At 47.3% G+C, this 13304-nt stretch overlaps 1 protein-coding gene across 1 annotated transcript in view; it reads right to left on the bottom strand.

The window, feature by feature from the left end:
- The window catches only part of Evl (Enah/Vasp-like), a 130410-nt gene extending 119671 nt beyond the window's left edge, over positions 1-10739 (bottom strand). The window contains exon 1 of the mRNA XM_051151289.1: positions 10516-10739. Within this exon, the coding sequence (XP_051007246.1) occupies positions 10516-10520 (5 nt within the window). The 5' untranslated portion in view covers positions 10521-10739. The remainder of the gene's footprint in view (positions 1-10515) is intronic.
- Positions 10740-13304: the final 2565 nt, after the last annotated feature.

Raw genomic sequence — 13304 nt, 5'->3', positions numbered from 1 at the left:
CACAGAATGCTAACAGGAGAAGGCGGTGGGGACAGACCCTTTATGGACCTGGCTCGGGGGCAGACCTATCACAGGGCAAAAGACAGAACAAGGTATGAAGAGGCCGCCCAAATATAAGCTCAGCTGTCTATGGTCTCTGGAAGACGTGAAGGACGTGTTTAGAGCTCTACAAAAGCACATCTCACAGTAAGAATAAGAGGCACACACCGGCTCTGCCACTTGTCTGGCTGCCACGGGTTTTGTGAATTTTCAAGCTAAATGTGCTCAGCTGCAATATGCATTTCTCTTGATCTGCACTTCTGCTACCACTATCTCCTCTACCTGTAAACAGCTGCTCCTGTTTTACCTTTTTGTTATTTTGTCTCCCCCCTCCCCCCCCAGGGCTGAGGACCGAACCTAGGGCCTTGCGCTTGCTAGGCAAGCACTCTACCACTGAGCTAAATCCCCAACCCCTCTCCTGTTTTACCTTTTGTGACTTTTACAGAACATGACCCTGACTCATTTTTAGAGCTGAAGTATCTGTCAGGCATGTGGCACACACCCATAATCCCAGCACTCAGGAAGATAGGAGCGTGAATTTCAGGCCACGCTACACAGCTACAACAAACCAAGACCGGCAGATGCAGCTTAGTGACAGGCTGCTTAGCTAACACGTACAAACCCTGGCCTTGATCCCCAGCACAGGAGGTAAATAAATAAGTAAATTAATAGATATTGAGGAGCCAATAGCAACTTCTGTTTCTACCCTTCCCCAACTGCCACACATGGAGGACATTATATTGTGACCTGATAAAGGGGCAGAATATCTTCAGAATCATTCTACATTTTCAGGGCTTATTGTCTTCACAGAAGAAATTGTGGTGGAACAGAATAAATATCACAGCCATTAACTTTTTTAATATTTATTTATTATTATGTATATAGCGCTCTGCCTGCATGTACACCTGCAGGCCAGACAAGGATATCAGATCACATTGTAGATGGTTGTGAGGCACCATGTGGTTGCTGGGAATTGAACTCAGAACCTCTAGAGGGGCAGTCAGTGCCCTTAACCTCTGACCCATCTCTCCAGCCCCATTAACTTTTAATACGTTCTCATTTGCTGTCAAAAAAAAAAAAAAAGGTCTCGGAAGTAGGGCTACCATATTTATATGTCATTTGCAAATGGAGGGTCATAGACCTTAAATTGTGTTCAATATCTGTTAACTAATAGGGAAAATCCAAGGCTGCCTAACTCTACCACTAGGGCTGCTTAAAGTATATGTGGATAAATTAAATGTAAATTTATAAATGCAAATTTATAAATACAAACAAAAATCTTTAAAAAGATTTATTTATATGTAGGTGCGTGTTCTATGTGCATGTACTCCTGCAGGCCAGAAGAGGGCAGCAGATCTCAGTGTAGATGGTTGTGAGCCACCATATGGTTACTGGGAACTGAACTCAGGACCTCTGGGAGAGCAGACAGTGCTCTTAACCTCTGAGCCATCTCTCCAGCTAAACAAAAATCTTAAGTTCACTGGAACAGCCCTAAAGACAAGGGCACTCTACCTTCTCAGCTAACACCTACAGAGGAACTGGGAACAGGGCTCCCCCCACTGGCGGACAGGTGGAACTACACCATTCTAAACCTAGGCTCCTTCTTTTCCCCCTTACTCCTCCACCCCAGCCCTTTTTATGATTTAACATTTAAATTATTTGACTAACTCATACATTTATATAATGAATTTTAGTCCTCCTAACTCCCTATTACTCAGCTTCATTTTCCCCTCCTTCTCCCACCGTAACACCGAAACCACAGCAGGGTCCCCTCGGACTTTTATGTGTTTTGTGCCTACGTAAAGCAGAGATGAAACAGGGCTGCCTGCAGGAGCATGGGTGAGAGGCTATTTACCTGGGTAACATATCTGTAGCTACACCAATGAAGAAAGACCCCCCCTTCCTTCCCCCAGCCACCATTGCTGTCCCACGATGAAATGTTGTTGGGCCCAGATTTTTACAGGTCTTATGCAGGACACCAGAAGTGTTGAGTTTGGGAGCCCAACAGCCCTGCGGTACCCAGAAGACAATTCCAAAGCACACCTCCCCAACAGCTGGCTCTTACATTATTTCTGTGATGTTCCCTGAGCCTTGTGGGGTGGGGGAGCATTGCAGACACGTGCGTGCGTGTGTGTGTGCGCGCGTGTGTGTGTGTGCGCGTGTGTGTGTGTGTGCGCGCGTGGGAGGACCGCCCCCACCTTCCCCCCTCCACCCCCTCGCACTCCAGCAATCCAGCTGCTAATTATCTTGAGGAAATACTCAGAGGTGCACAGAGATATTCATCTCAGAGTTATTTAATGTCTTATTCAAATGTCATGCCTAAAAGGAAAAAAGATCCTCCGCTAACATTTTTTAAGTGAAGTTTTAAACGTAGCCTAGACTGGACTTAAACTCAGCCCTCCTGCAGCCTGAGCGCTGACCGGAAGTGCGGGCCACCACACACCGCTGCAGTGCGGACTTTGTTTTCTTCTTTATACCTCTGTTCTCAGATTCTCCACGTTCAACACATACTACATTTAAAGAAGAAAACATTTTTTTTTTAAGTTAAGAAAAACTTTCCACTAGAAAAAGACTTCTGGAGGTGATTTCCTTACACTGTGAGGGAGAGCCCTCTACTTATAACTGTTTCAGAGGTGGGGGGGGCAAGCTTATTTTCTAGGGGTGCTCTGTTCTAAGCTTCTATCTTAGCCCAGCACTCAGACCCACTCACAATTCCAGAGCCTCTTCATCAAGCTGAGGGACTATTGTAGGGCTTCTCCACTTTATCTTAACCGAAAGGCCGAGAAGCGATTAACGTAGGGTTTCTCAAACTTGCATGAACAAATTCTCCTTAGAGAAGAAAATCCCAAAGGAAGCAGTGTTGGTTAATTTATGTCTTATGACTATAAAAGTATATGGACAAGATAAAAATACAGATTAAATCAAACAAAGCCAGCACAACTCAGTGACAATAATTTTGTGAATCTCTGATTGATCTACTAACTGATTGATTTGATTTTTGATTGATTTCTTAGTGCTAAAGGTGGAACTCAGAGCCTCATAAGCTGAACTACGTCCCCAGAAGTGACATTAGTTTAATAAAAGAATGCTACTGCTCAAACTAAAGATGGCAAATCATCTGGAAAAAAATGCTTTTCTTCTCTCTCTCTCTCTCTCTCTCTCTCTCTCTCTCTCTCTCTCTCTCATCTGTTTTGTTTTGTTTTTTGAGACAGAGTTTCTCTGTGTAGCCTTGGCTGTCCTGGACTCACTTTATAGACCAGGCTGGCCTTGAACTCACAGCGATCCGCCTGCCTCTGCCTCCTGAGTGCTGGGATTAAAGGCGTGCTCTACCCTCAGTCTCTAACAGTAGGTTCAGAAGGGTCCTTGGCCTGGCCATGTTAACAAGAGAAGGCTGGTGATGATGAATGAATAAAGCCTGCCTGTGTCTGTGCACCTTAGACTATGCTCTACTATAATTAGCAATCTACATGACACAACGGGCACAGCACCCTAGGTCACGTGAGATTTTCCCCGACACACACACAGACCTGCTCATATGCTGGACTAGCCATGCCTTACGCATACAAAGCTGGCCCTGGCAGAGGCAAGTAAGCTTTCTGAGGACCACAGGAGCCTCATTTCTTCAGACACTACAGCTGCAGTCCTATCCCTTCGAATTTTGGCAATGGCTTGCTGGCATTGTCATCCATCTAGAAAACAGTATAGCCATTTCCTCTGAATTGAAACATCCTCCTGGAAGGATGTTCCTGAGACTCGGCAAAGTGACTAAGGAGGCTGGGAAAGACAGAACAAGGCACTACCCAAGTTATATTATACAAGCAGTAAACAATTGCTGACAATGAGCAGGCTCTTGGGTAGAGAACAGCAGGGATGCAGGTTTCAGAGTCAGTCACTCATGCTGGCGTGGGCTATTAAATGCTGCAGTTGCCCAAGTCACACACGCTCCTGACCATGACCCCTGATAAACCAGCAGGAATCGGATGGAATCACTTCTTGGTCTGTCAGTGCTATCCTCTTGGGTATAGACATTTACTCACATGTCCCCAGAAAACTGCAGTCATTGCTGATATCCCTGCCACATAAATTACCAACTCAGTCAAGTGCCTGACCAGGAATTCAGAAGAAAACAAAAACCCCACCCAAGTTCAAAGCAAATCTCTATAGACAAAACTATCCTAAGCGTAAACGTGTTAGGAAACCACATGGAAAATGACTCGATGACAAAAAATAAATTAAAAAATAAATAAACTTCTACATATTAAAATTTTAAAGATAAAAGGTAGATTGGGAAAATGTTCACAGAACACAGTGTTCCCAGTAGATAAATGACTAAAGTATGTAATCAGGATTGGGGGGGGGGGGGGGGGGTAGGGGGCACAAAAAGAACCCTGTAAGTTCCTGGATGGGGACTGTTTGCGGGGCAGTCTTCAGGACCTAGTCCTTGGCCTGTAGGAGTTGGCACGGACAGTATCAGAACTGAATTCTAAGGAGGTAGAGGCAGGAGGATTGCAAGCTTGAAGACCGCAGGATACACACAGGGCTCCATGTCAGCCTTGGTCACATAGCAAGACTCAAAAAGCTAAGTCCAACCAAACAGGAACTGAATAAAAGCGGAGGACACCCAGGTAGTATCTACCCTTGCACAGTCGGGGAAATAAATCCCCACACCTCTGAGGTCACAAAAGCCTATTTCTTTTTTTCTTTCTTTCTTTTTCTTTTTTTTAGATTTCTTTTTTAATTTATTGTATATGAGTGCTTTATCTGCAGAAGAGGGCATCAGATCTCATTATAGATGGTTGTGAGCCACCATGTGGTTGCTGGGAATTGAACTCAGGACCTCTGGAAGAGCAGGTGGCGCTCTTAACCACTGAGCCATCTCTCCAGCCCAAGATTGTTTTATTTTTGAGAAATGGGTCTCACTACGCTTGTCCAATCTAGCTTCAGATTTTTCTGTTCAAATGACCGCCCCACCCCGCCCCGGCGCCCCCCCGCCCCCCGCCTCAGGCTCCTGGGGACCCCAGGTGAACGCCGCCTGGCTCCTCAATGCTGATCACTGTGAGGTGGAGGAGGAGGAGGGATGATTTGGTGTCCTATACTTAAAAGTAACCAAATCAAATCAACAGTTGCCCACAGACATAAGGACCTCTGGTCTCAGTTGCTATTTGCAAAAGCCGAAGCTTCAGGTCCAAGTAAATATAAATGTTGTAGATACCCAGCTACCAATATGCTCAACAATGAATCCGGTTAAACAAACTTAAAGGCATATTAAAAATGAATTGCGAATAGAAGACAGAATTAAGGAGTGAATAACTCCTCTTGGAAGTCAATTTAAAGACTTACATTTCTACAGTCTGCCTTCTTACTGGATCCAAAGATTGGGGCTGAGAATTGTACTATTTCTGGTCAAACATTGCAGATTCTCCTCCAGAAGGCTCCATGAAAGGATGGTTTTTTATCAACCACTAAGGAGACTGACTACACAGAAGAAAGAAGCTTGAAACAGAAAGCACCACCATCACCCTACATCCCTGACTTACACTTCTGAGCTGAAATGTCATTTTAAAAAATTAATTATAGGGGCTGGAGAGATGGCTCAGTGGTTAAGAGCACTGCCTGCTCTTCCAAAGGACCGGGGTTCAATTCCCAGCACCCACATGGCAGCTCACAACTGTGAGTAACTCCAAGATCTGACACACTCACACCAACTCACATAAATTAAAATTAAAATATTTAAAAAAAAATAAAAAAATAAAAATAAAAAATTGATTATATATTAAAAGAGTCCCAGGGTGTTTTCTTTTGTTGTTTGTTTGGTTGGTTGCTTTTTTTAAAAAATGATATAAGAGCATTTAACAAACTAACAGATAACTGGATGCAGTTGGGACAAGCAAACAACTGTTACAATTCTCCACAGTTGCCATTACTCAACAGCATAAATTCCCAGAATTGAATTTCGACTCAAAGTGTCCCTGGGAAATACAGAAACAAAGAACTTTTGTTTCTGATAACTGTAGACGAAGTAAACCAGAAAAATCTGTTAGTTAATAGACCACAAACACCAGACAAACGACAACAAATGCTTGCTTAGAGCCACTTAAGTGGGCTTGTCAGAGACTAATAAGCTGGTCGCCTGGACAGATGGAGCCTCTGATGAGGAACCGCCTCCATTCAACTGGCCTGTAGGCAAGACTCTGGGGGCGGTTTCTTGATTAATGGTTGATGTGCAAGGGCCCAGCCCCCTGTGGGCAGCGCCACCTCTGGATAGGTGGTCCTGGCTGTATTAGAAAGCACCTAGGGCTGGAGAGATGGCTCAGTGGTTAAGAGCACTGTTTGCTCTTCCAGAGGTCTTGAGTTCAATTCCCAGCAACCACATGGTGGTTCACAACCATCTATACTGGGATCTGAGGCCCCCTTCTGACATGCAGATAGAACACTCATATACATAAAAGTAAATAAATAAATCTTAGAAAAAAAAGGCACCTGAGGAAGGCATGGGAAGCAAGCCAGTAAGTAGTGGTCTCTGCTTAAGTTCCTGCCTTGGCTTCCCTGACAATGGACTTTAATCTGTAAGCCAAAGAAGCCATACGTTGCTTTTGATCAGAATGTTCTATCACAGCAATGGAGAAGCAAACTAATATAGAACTCCTCCTTAAAAGCATCGGGGGATCCTGGGAAGAATGTTAAGGTGTTGGTGATAAGTAAACTCTAGGGAAGATGGATGAACAGAGCAGGCTGGCCCTCCTGTGGGATGAAACTCAGCTTAGAAACATATTTATTCCCTGAAACTGAACCAAGGAGACTCCACAGTAGAACAAGTGTGAATTGCTTCTAGGAAAGAAAAACATCACCTTCTGCCTCAAATTACTTTTAAAAACAGTTCTGTGGGGATGGAGAGATGGTTGAGAGCACAGCGGTTGAGAGCACTGGCTGCTCTTCCAAAGGTCCTGAGGTCAATTCCCAGCAACTACATAGTGGCAGACAACCATCTATACTGAGATCTGGTGCCCTCTACTGGCATGCGGGCGTTCTGCAGGCAGAACACTGTATACATAATAATAAATAAATCTTAAAAAAAAAAGTTCTGTAGCCAGCACACATTCTAAAAGAAAAAAAAGTGGTGGTGGAGGAGGAGGAAGAGGAGGAGGAGGAGGAGGAAGAAAAGTAGACACACAAGGAGCAATAACAACATGAAGATCAGCAGAAAAGGGGCCTGGAAATGATTCAACACAGACATTGTGTATCAAACACAGACAAAGATAACTGTGCATTCAGAGAGATAAAAGACAAGGCTGAAAAGCTGAGCAGATAACTAGAAGTTATAAAAGACAGCCAGACTGTGATTGAAAGACGGCAGTGACTGAACTTAAAAACACAGTGGGTAGTTTCAACAACAGCCTCTCCTATCAAGCAGAAAAGACATATAAAAATGAAGACATATCCAGAATGAAGAACGGAGGGACAAATAAAAAGGATAAAGAATGAAAGAGAAATAGATATCTATAAAATGGTCCACATAAATAACTGCAGTCCTAGAAGCAAACGTAAGAGAAAAATGGGTAAAGGCAGCCCTAACAGCAGGTGTGTGAAAAGCGAATGAAAGACACAAATCCACAGATTCAAGAAGCCATAAGACCAGCACTCACGAAGCACGGCAGTTTAAGGACAGCCTGGTCTACATAGTAAGTTCCAGGATAGCTAAGGCTATAGGGAAACACCTATCTGGAATAAAAAGAAAAAAAGGAGGAAGAGGAGGAGAAACAGCAGCAGCAGCAGCAGCAGCAGCAGAAGCCATAAGGAACCAACTGTAAAGATAAGAACGCACAAGAGACTGAGACTGAGCAGTGTTGCACACTTGTCATCCCAGCACTTAGGAGGCTGAGGTAGGAAGATCTCAAGTGCAAGGCCAGTATGGGCTAGACATCATCAAAAAGAAGAAAATGGGGCCGGGGGGGCGGTCGAGAAATTACTGACAACCAAAGGCAAAGAGAACGCTCAACAAGCCAGGTGTGGGGGCTCAGGCTTGTAACCCCAGCACTCAAGAGACTGAGCATAGCCATGAAGTTGAACGCAGCCTGGACTCTGGTATGAGCTCCTGTCTCAAAACAAACAAACAAACAAAAACAAAAAACACAAAAAAACAAAAAACAAGAAGCAGACAAAGCAAGACCTACTCTCAAAGGAACAACACTAGTGATTTCTCTACTGGAACAATCAAATCAGACTACAAGACCGCTTTAAAAGGCTTAAGCAGTGGAGGTCCTGAGTTCTGAAACTAACCAATGAAAAGATTCCTTAAAATGAAGGCAAAGGTTCTAGTGGAAATGGTTGTACAGCTCTGTGGATATTCTAAAAACCAATAAACTGCACGCTTTCATGGGTGTTTTGTGATATGAGTTTCATCTCAATAAAATTCTTTATAAAAGAAAAATGAAGGATAAACATTTTCAAACAAAATCTAACAATCTGTTGCCAGCAGAACCTATGAATAAATATCAAAAGGAGCAGGCCTGGAGGTATACACTCCCAGCAGACAGGAAGATAGTGAGTTCCAGGCCAGTCTGAGCTACATAACAAGACCCTGTCTCAAAAAAAAAAAAAAAAAAAAAGACTGAGGAGATGGTCCCAAGGGTAATCCCTTGCCATGGGAGCATGAAGGAGGGCCCATCCATACAACCCATATAAAAGTAGGGTGGGTGTGGCAGCCTCCCTGCAACTCCAGCTGTGGGTTCAATTGAGGCACCTTGCCTCAGGAAGAAGCTGGAGAGCTCCCCATGCCAAGCCCAGGCCCTCGTGTGCCCCCCACACACAAACATGTGTGCACATATGAATGCATATGCCTAAAGGAGGCAAACACCAAACAATCAAAAGCTCAGTAGATGCAATGCAAGACCCTGGCTCTGATACTCAACACTGCAACAGACAGACAATAAAAGATGTTCCTCAGACAGGCATGACTCCAAAAGGAAGACTGGAAGATGACAAAGGTGGCAGTGCACTTGAGGGAAAAGGTGATCTTGATAAACAGTGAGGAATAAATGAGTCTAGGTAAAAATGCAATGTAATTCCTTTTGCATGTTACACAAAAACCAATTCCAGGTGGACAATATCATTTAACGTGAAAAACAAAACATTTAAGATTTCTACAAGATGTAAAAAGCTAGCTATCTTCTTCACTTAGGAATAGAAACCCTACCAACTAGGAGAAAGACAACTAACCCCTCAAAGAAAACTGGACAGCATTTAACAGACACTTTATAAAAGATGCCAAATAAACCAGGCAGTGGTGGCGCCCGCCTTTAATCCCAGCCCTTGGGAGGCAGAGGCAGGTGGAGCACAGTGAGTCTGAGGCCAGCCTGGTCTACAAAGCAAGTCCAGGACAGCCAAGGCTACACAGAGAAACCCTGTCTAGAGAAAGAAAGAAAGGAAGGCAGGAAGGAAGAAAGAGAGAGAAAGAAAGAAAGAAAGAAAGAAAGAAAGAAAGAAAGAAAGAAAGAGAGGGATGCCAAACAAACACAAAAAAACCAATCAGCCTCATTAGCCAACCAAAAACTGCAAATTAGAACTCTGATGGACTTGACTTCACTTCATACTCACATGGCTAAATTTTCAGACAGACAATACCAAAGGTTGTCAGGGATTTTAAACAAGAGCTATTGATGCTTGCTGGTATAAATTGATGACATTTGGGAATTTAGCTTTATCCACTACAACGGAAGATATGCATATTTTTATGTTTAAAAAACTATAATATATACTCAATAGAAATGAATGCTTCAGGAAGTACAACTCAGAACTTACTAACATAGGAGAAAGCATAAATTGTGGACTATCTATACTATGCAGGGCGACCATGCAAGCCTGATGGATGAACTTCAGAAATACCTTTGATGAAAGAAGCCAGACACAATAATTACATAGTGCATTATTTGAATTATACAGTTCACAAAACAGGTGAAACGAATCTACAATTGGATTTAAGGAAGATGTGTTTGGAAGATAACACCACACATGGGGGGAAAAATATATATGCCACCACTCGCGCCCCCACCACCACCTTAGAACTCAGGCTACCGGTAGTCTGTAGAGGAAGGGTGGGTGCAGCGAATGAAGAGGACACGCGAGTTTCTGGGTGTTGACAAGGCTCCCTGACAAACCAACAGCAGTACCTTTTTGGGTTACACACTCTACGGGTTCGCAAAAGCAAAGGAGACAGGTCAGAAAAGAAAGGCGAAGAGGAGAGCGCCCTGATGGAGGAGAGCTACAGAGGGCAAAGTGAGGAGGACCGCGGCTGCGGCTGCGGCGCGCGCAGCGGGAAGGCACCGCAAGGCGGGCGCGGCCTCCCGCAGACCCCGCGGCCTGCGCCTCTACCGGTGCTTGGGCCGCCGCCCGGGGTCTCCGGTACCGCCTGGATGCTCGGGCATCCCTCAACCCACGCCGGGCGCTCTCGGCCTCGCCGCGATCGAGGCCGCGACTCACCTCATCGTGGCTGCCAGGCGGGCACGGGGCCGGGGATGAAGGCGCGGCGCGACGGGGCGCTAGCGGGGCAGCCGGCCCCGGGCGCGGCGGCTCCGCGTCTGGCTGGGTTGCAGGCAGCGGCGGGGGCTCATCTTCTCCTGCGGGCGTCCGGGCCGCTAGCTGCGGGGCAGCGCGACCGCTGCGGCGGCGGCGGCGACTGACAGCTGGGCCCCGGCCCCTGCCATCTTGGCGGGCGCGCGTGCCCGGGCCGGCGCGTGCGCGTGCCTCCCGCCCGCCGACGGGCCGGGGGAGGGGGCGAGCGGCGGGGTCTCGAGGGCGGGGGCGAGCGCGCGTGTCCGCCCGAGACGCGGGGCGGCGGCCGGAGGATGGGGTGCGGGGTGCACGCGGGGCGGAGGGGCCCTCCGCCCGCCGAGGGGACCGCGCGCGCCGACGCCCCTCGGTCGGCGGCCGCTTAGGGAATGGGCGCGCGCGGCGGCGAAGCTGCACACAAAAGGCGCGGGGCTCGGCGGCCCGCGCCTCTAGGAGGGCGGAGCATGAGGGGGCGGGGCGGGGTGTGGCCCAGGTCCGGAGGGGGCGGGGCGAAGCTTTGTGGGTAGGGTGGCCTTGAGGAACAGGTTAACTTAGTGAGTTCCAGAACAGTCAAGGCTCAGTGGTGAGACCCTGTCTCCAAGAGAAACACCCGGGCCGATTTCAGCGGGAAAAACTCGAGGTCTTGGGTCTAGAAGGCGGGGTAGTGGGCGTGGCCCAGGCCCCAGAGGGGCAGGGCTAAACTGCAAGGTATCCAGAGGCGAGATTTAGCGCTGCGGGCCAGGCCTCTGGACAGAGCAGTGGATGTGGTCGGGGTGGCCCAGGGGGGGAACAAGGACAGGCTTTGAGGAAGGGGCTAGTAGAGAGAAGCATGGCGGAGCTTCCCCGCTAAAGGCCTGTAGGATTGTAGACCTGGAGCAAGGCGGCAGGGTGGCACGGAGACTCCACGGAATCCCCACTGGAGAGGGCAGAGCAAGGTAGAGAGGCTTGGGGCTTAAGAGCATGATTTGTGAGGCAAGGCTGAACAGGGAGAAGGTGCCAGGTGGCACTTGGAGCCTTACTGTCCCGGCTTTCCATTGCATTCACAGAGCACCACAACCTGAAAGACAGCTTAATCTGCAGTACTGTTAGCGCTGCCTGAGGTTATAGCCCTCCTACTCTCATTTGTTCCTTTCTTCCCTGGACCCAGATTGGGCTCTTTGTTACAGAAGAGCCTTGCCTCATCCTAAGAGTTCTGAAAATATTCAAGCCTCAGGGCCCCTGAAGGCATCCCAAGTGAGCTCCGGAGAGACAAGGTTAGCCCCACTTGGTGCATACTTTGCCAGGCATTGGTGCTCTTCCGGCATGAGCCTACTACCCTGCTGTTTCTGGGATCTAATAAGTTGTTGCCATCCTGTGACGTGGAGGGAAGTATCAGTGGGTGGGGCTGCTGTAAAGACGCTGTCTTTCCTCTGCATGCCACACTTCAAGTGTCCTAGGAATCGCTGACACTGAGGAGAAACCATTTTTTCAAGTCCAAGGACTGGTGGCCTCCAAAAAGAAATCTTTTTGAGGTCACATGTTTCAAAAAAATGTTAACTTTTTGTAACGTTTTGTATTGGGAAGAGTAGAAAACACAAAATTCCACTTCCAAGGACTAAAGCTTTCATTCCGCTCTGCGAAATAGACATAGTTTTCAAATAACTGGCTGGTAGGGAGAAGGGAAGGACAGGTGGGTGACAAGGAACGTGGGAAAGTCCCTTTCCAAGTCGGCTTCCAACTGACCTTGATGCCTCAACAAATCCTTAGCAGCCTTTAGCAGCCTTAGCAGTCTTTAGGATTCCCACCTATGGAGTGAGAAATTCAGAGTTTTGAGTTACATTATGTCACCTTTGCAGGCATGCTAGGGCTGGTTTAAACAAAGATCAGCACCCCTTCGTGCAGCTTATGGAACTCTGGTGGGGGAGGTGGGGACGGGGAACACGACTGAAGAGACCTCCTTAAGACCTGAACTGCTAAGGTTATGAATTCACTGAGTACTGTGGGGACAATCCTGATGTGGGGACGATCCTTTTCCCTTTCCCAGAATGCCTATCTGTTTATTGTGGAAGCGCTTGGCCGACATTGGCAGCAAAGACTGACAAAGGGTGCTATGCTCAGTATTGCAAGAAAAAAAAATTACCTTTGATCCATTTTTGCCTTCACAAGCCCAGTTTAGCCTAAGCTTTGTAGTTTGACTTCCTCTGGCAGTGCCTCAGCTCCACAGGTGATTCTCCTTAAGATCACGTTGCACAGCTTGGGGGTGGGGGCGGGGCGGTTTCTACAGCAGGCAGGGTCTTGCAGCCCTGCTTGGGAAGATACCGAGACAGGGGACACTTGAGGGAAGCTGGACCTGATACTGAGACAGGGGACACTTGAGGGAAGCTGGACCTGTGGGGTGGGGCGGAACCTCCTGCAGGAGCTGTGGACCTTGAGCAAAGACTGAAACTCGTGGCTGTTGCAATCCTTCCAGGAGCTTCCCTGAAGGTTTCCACATTTAAGAAGATAAAGCCAGCTACATTCCTGGGACAGACTGGCCAGAAGCTCTGGAGGAGCCTGTCACCATGTTTCAACCTGCCTTCCAAAGAGTATGTTTTGGGAACTTAGTGTCCAATGCAACAGTGTGGGAGCTGGGGGTGGGGTGGGGGGGGGAAGTAGGGAGGGTTGTGGGGGGGGAGGGTGTCGCTGGGCCACAGGGCCCTGCCTTTGTGCATAGATTAGCTGATCCCAAAGGGCTAGAGGCT

The sequence above is a fragment of the Acomys russatus genome, chromosome 1 (genome assembly GCF_903995435.1).
Source record: "Acomys russatus chromosome 1, mAcoRus1.1, whole genome shotgun sequence".
In the NCBI taxonomy this organism is placed as follows: Eukaryota; Metazoa; Chordata; class Mammalia; order Rodentia; family Muridae; genus Acomys; species Acomys russatus.
This window is presented reverse-complemented; position numbering and strand designations above follow the sequence as displayed.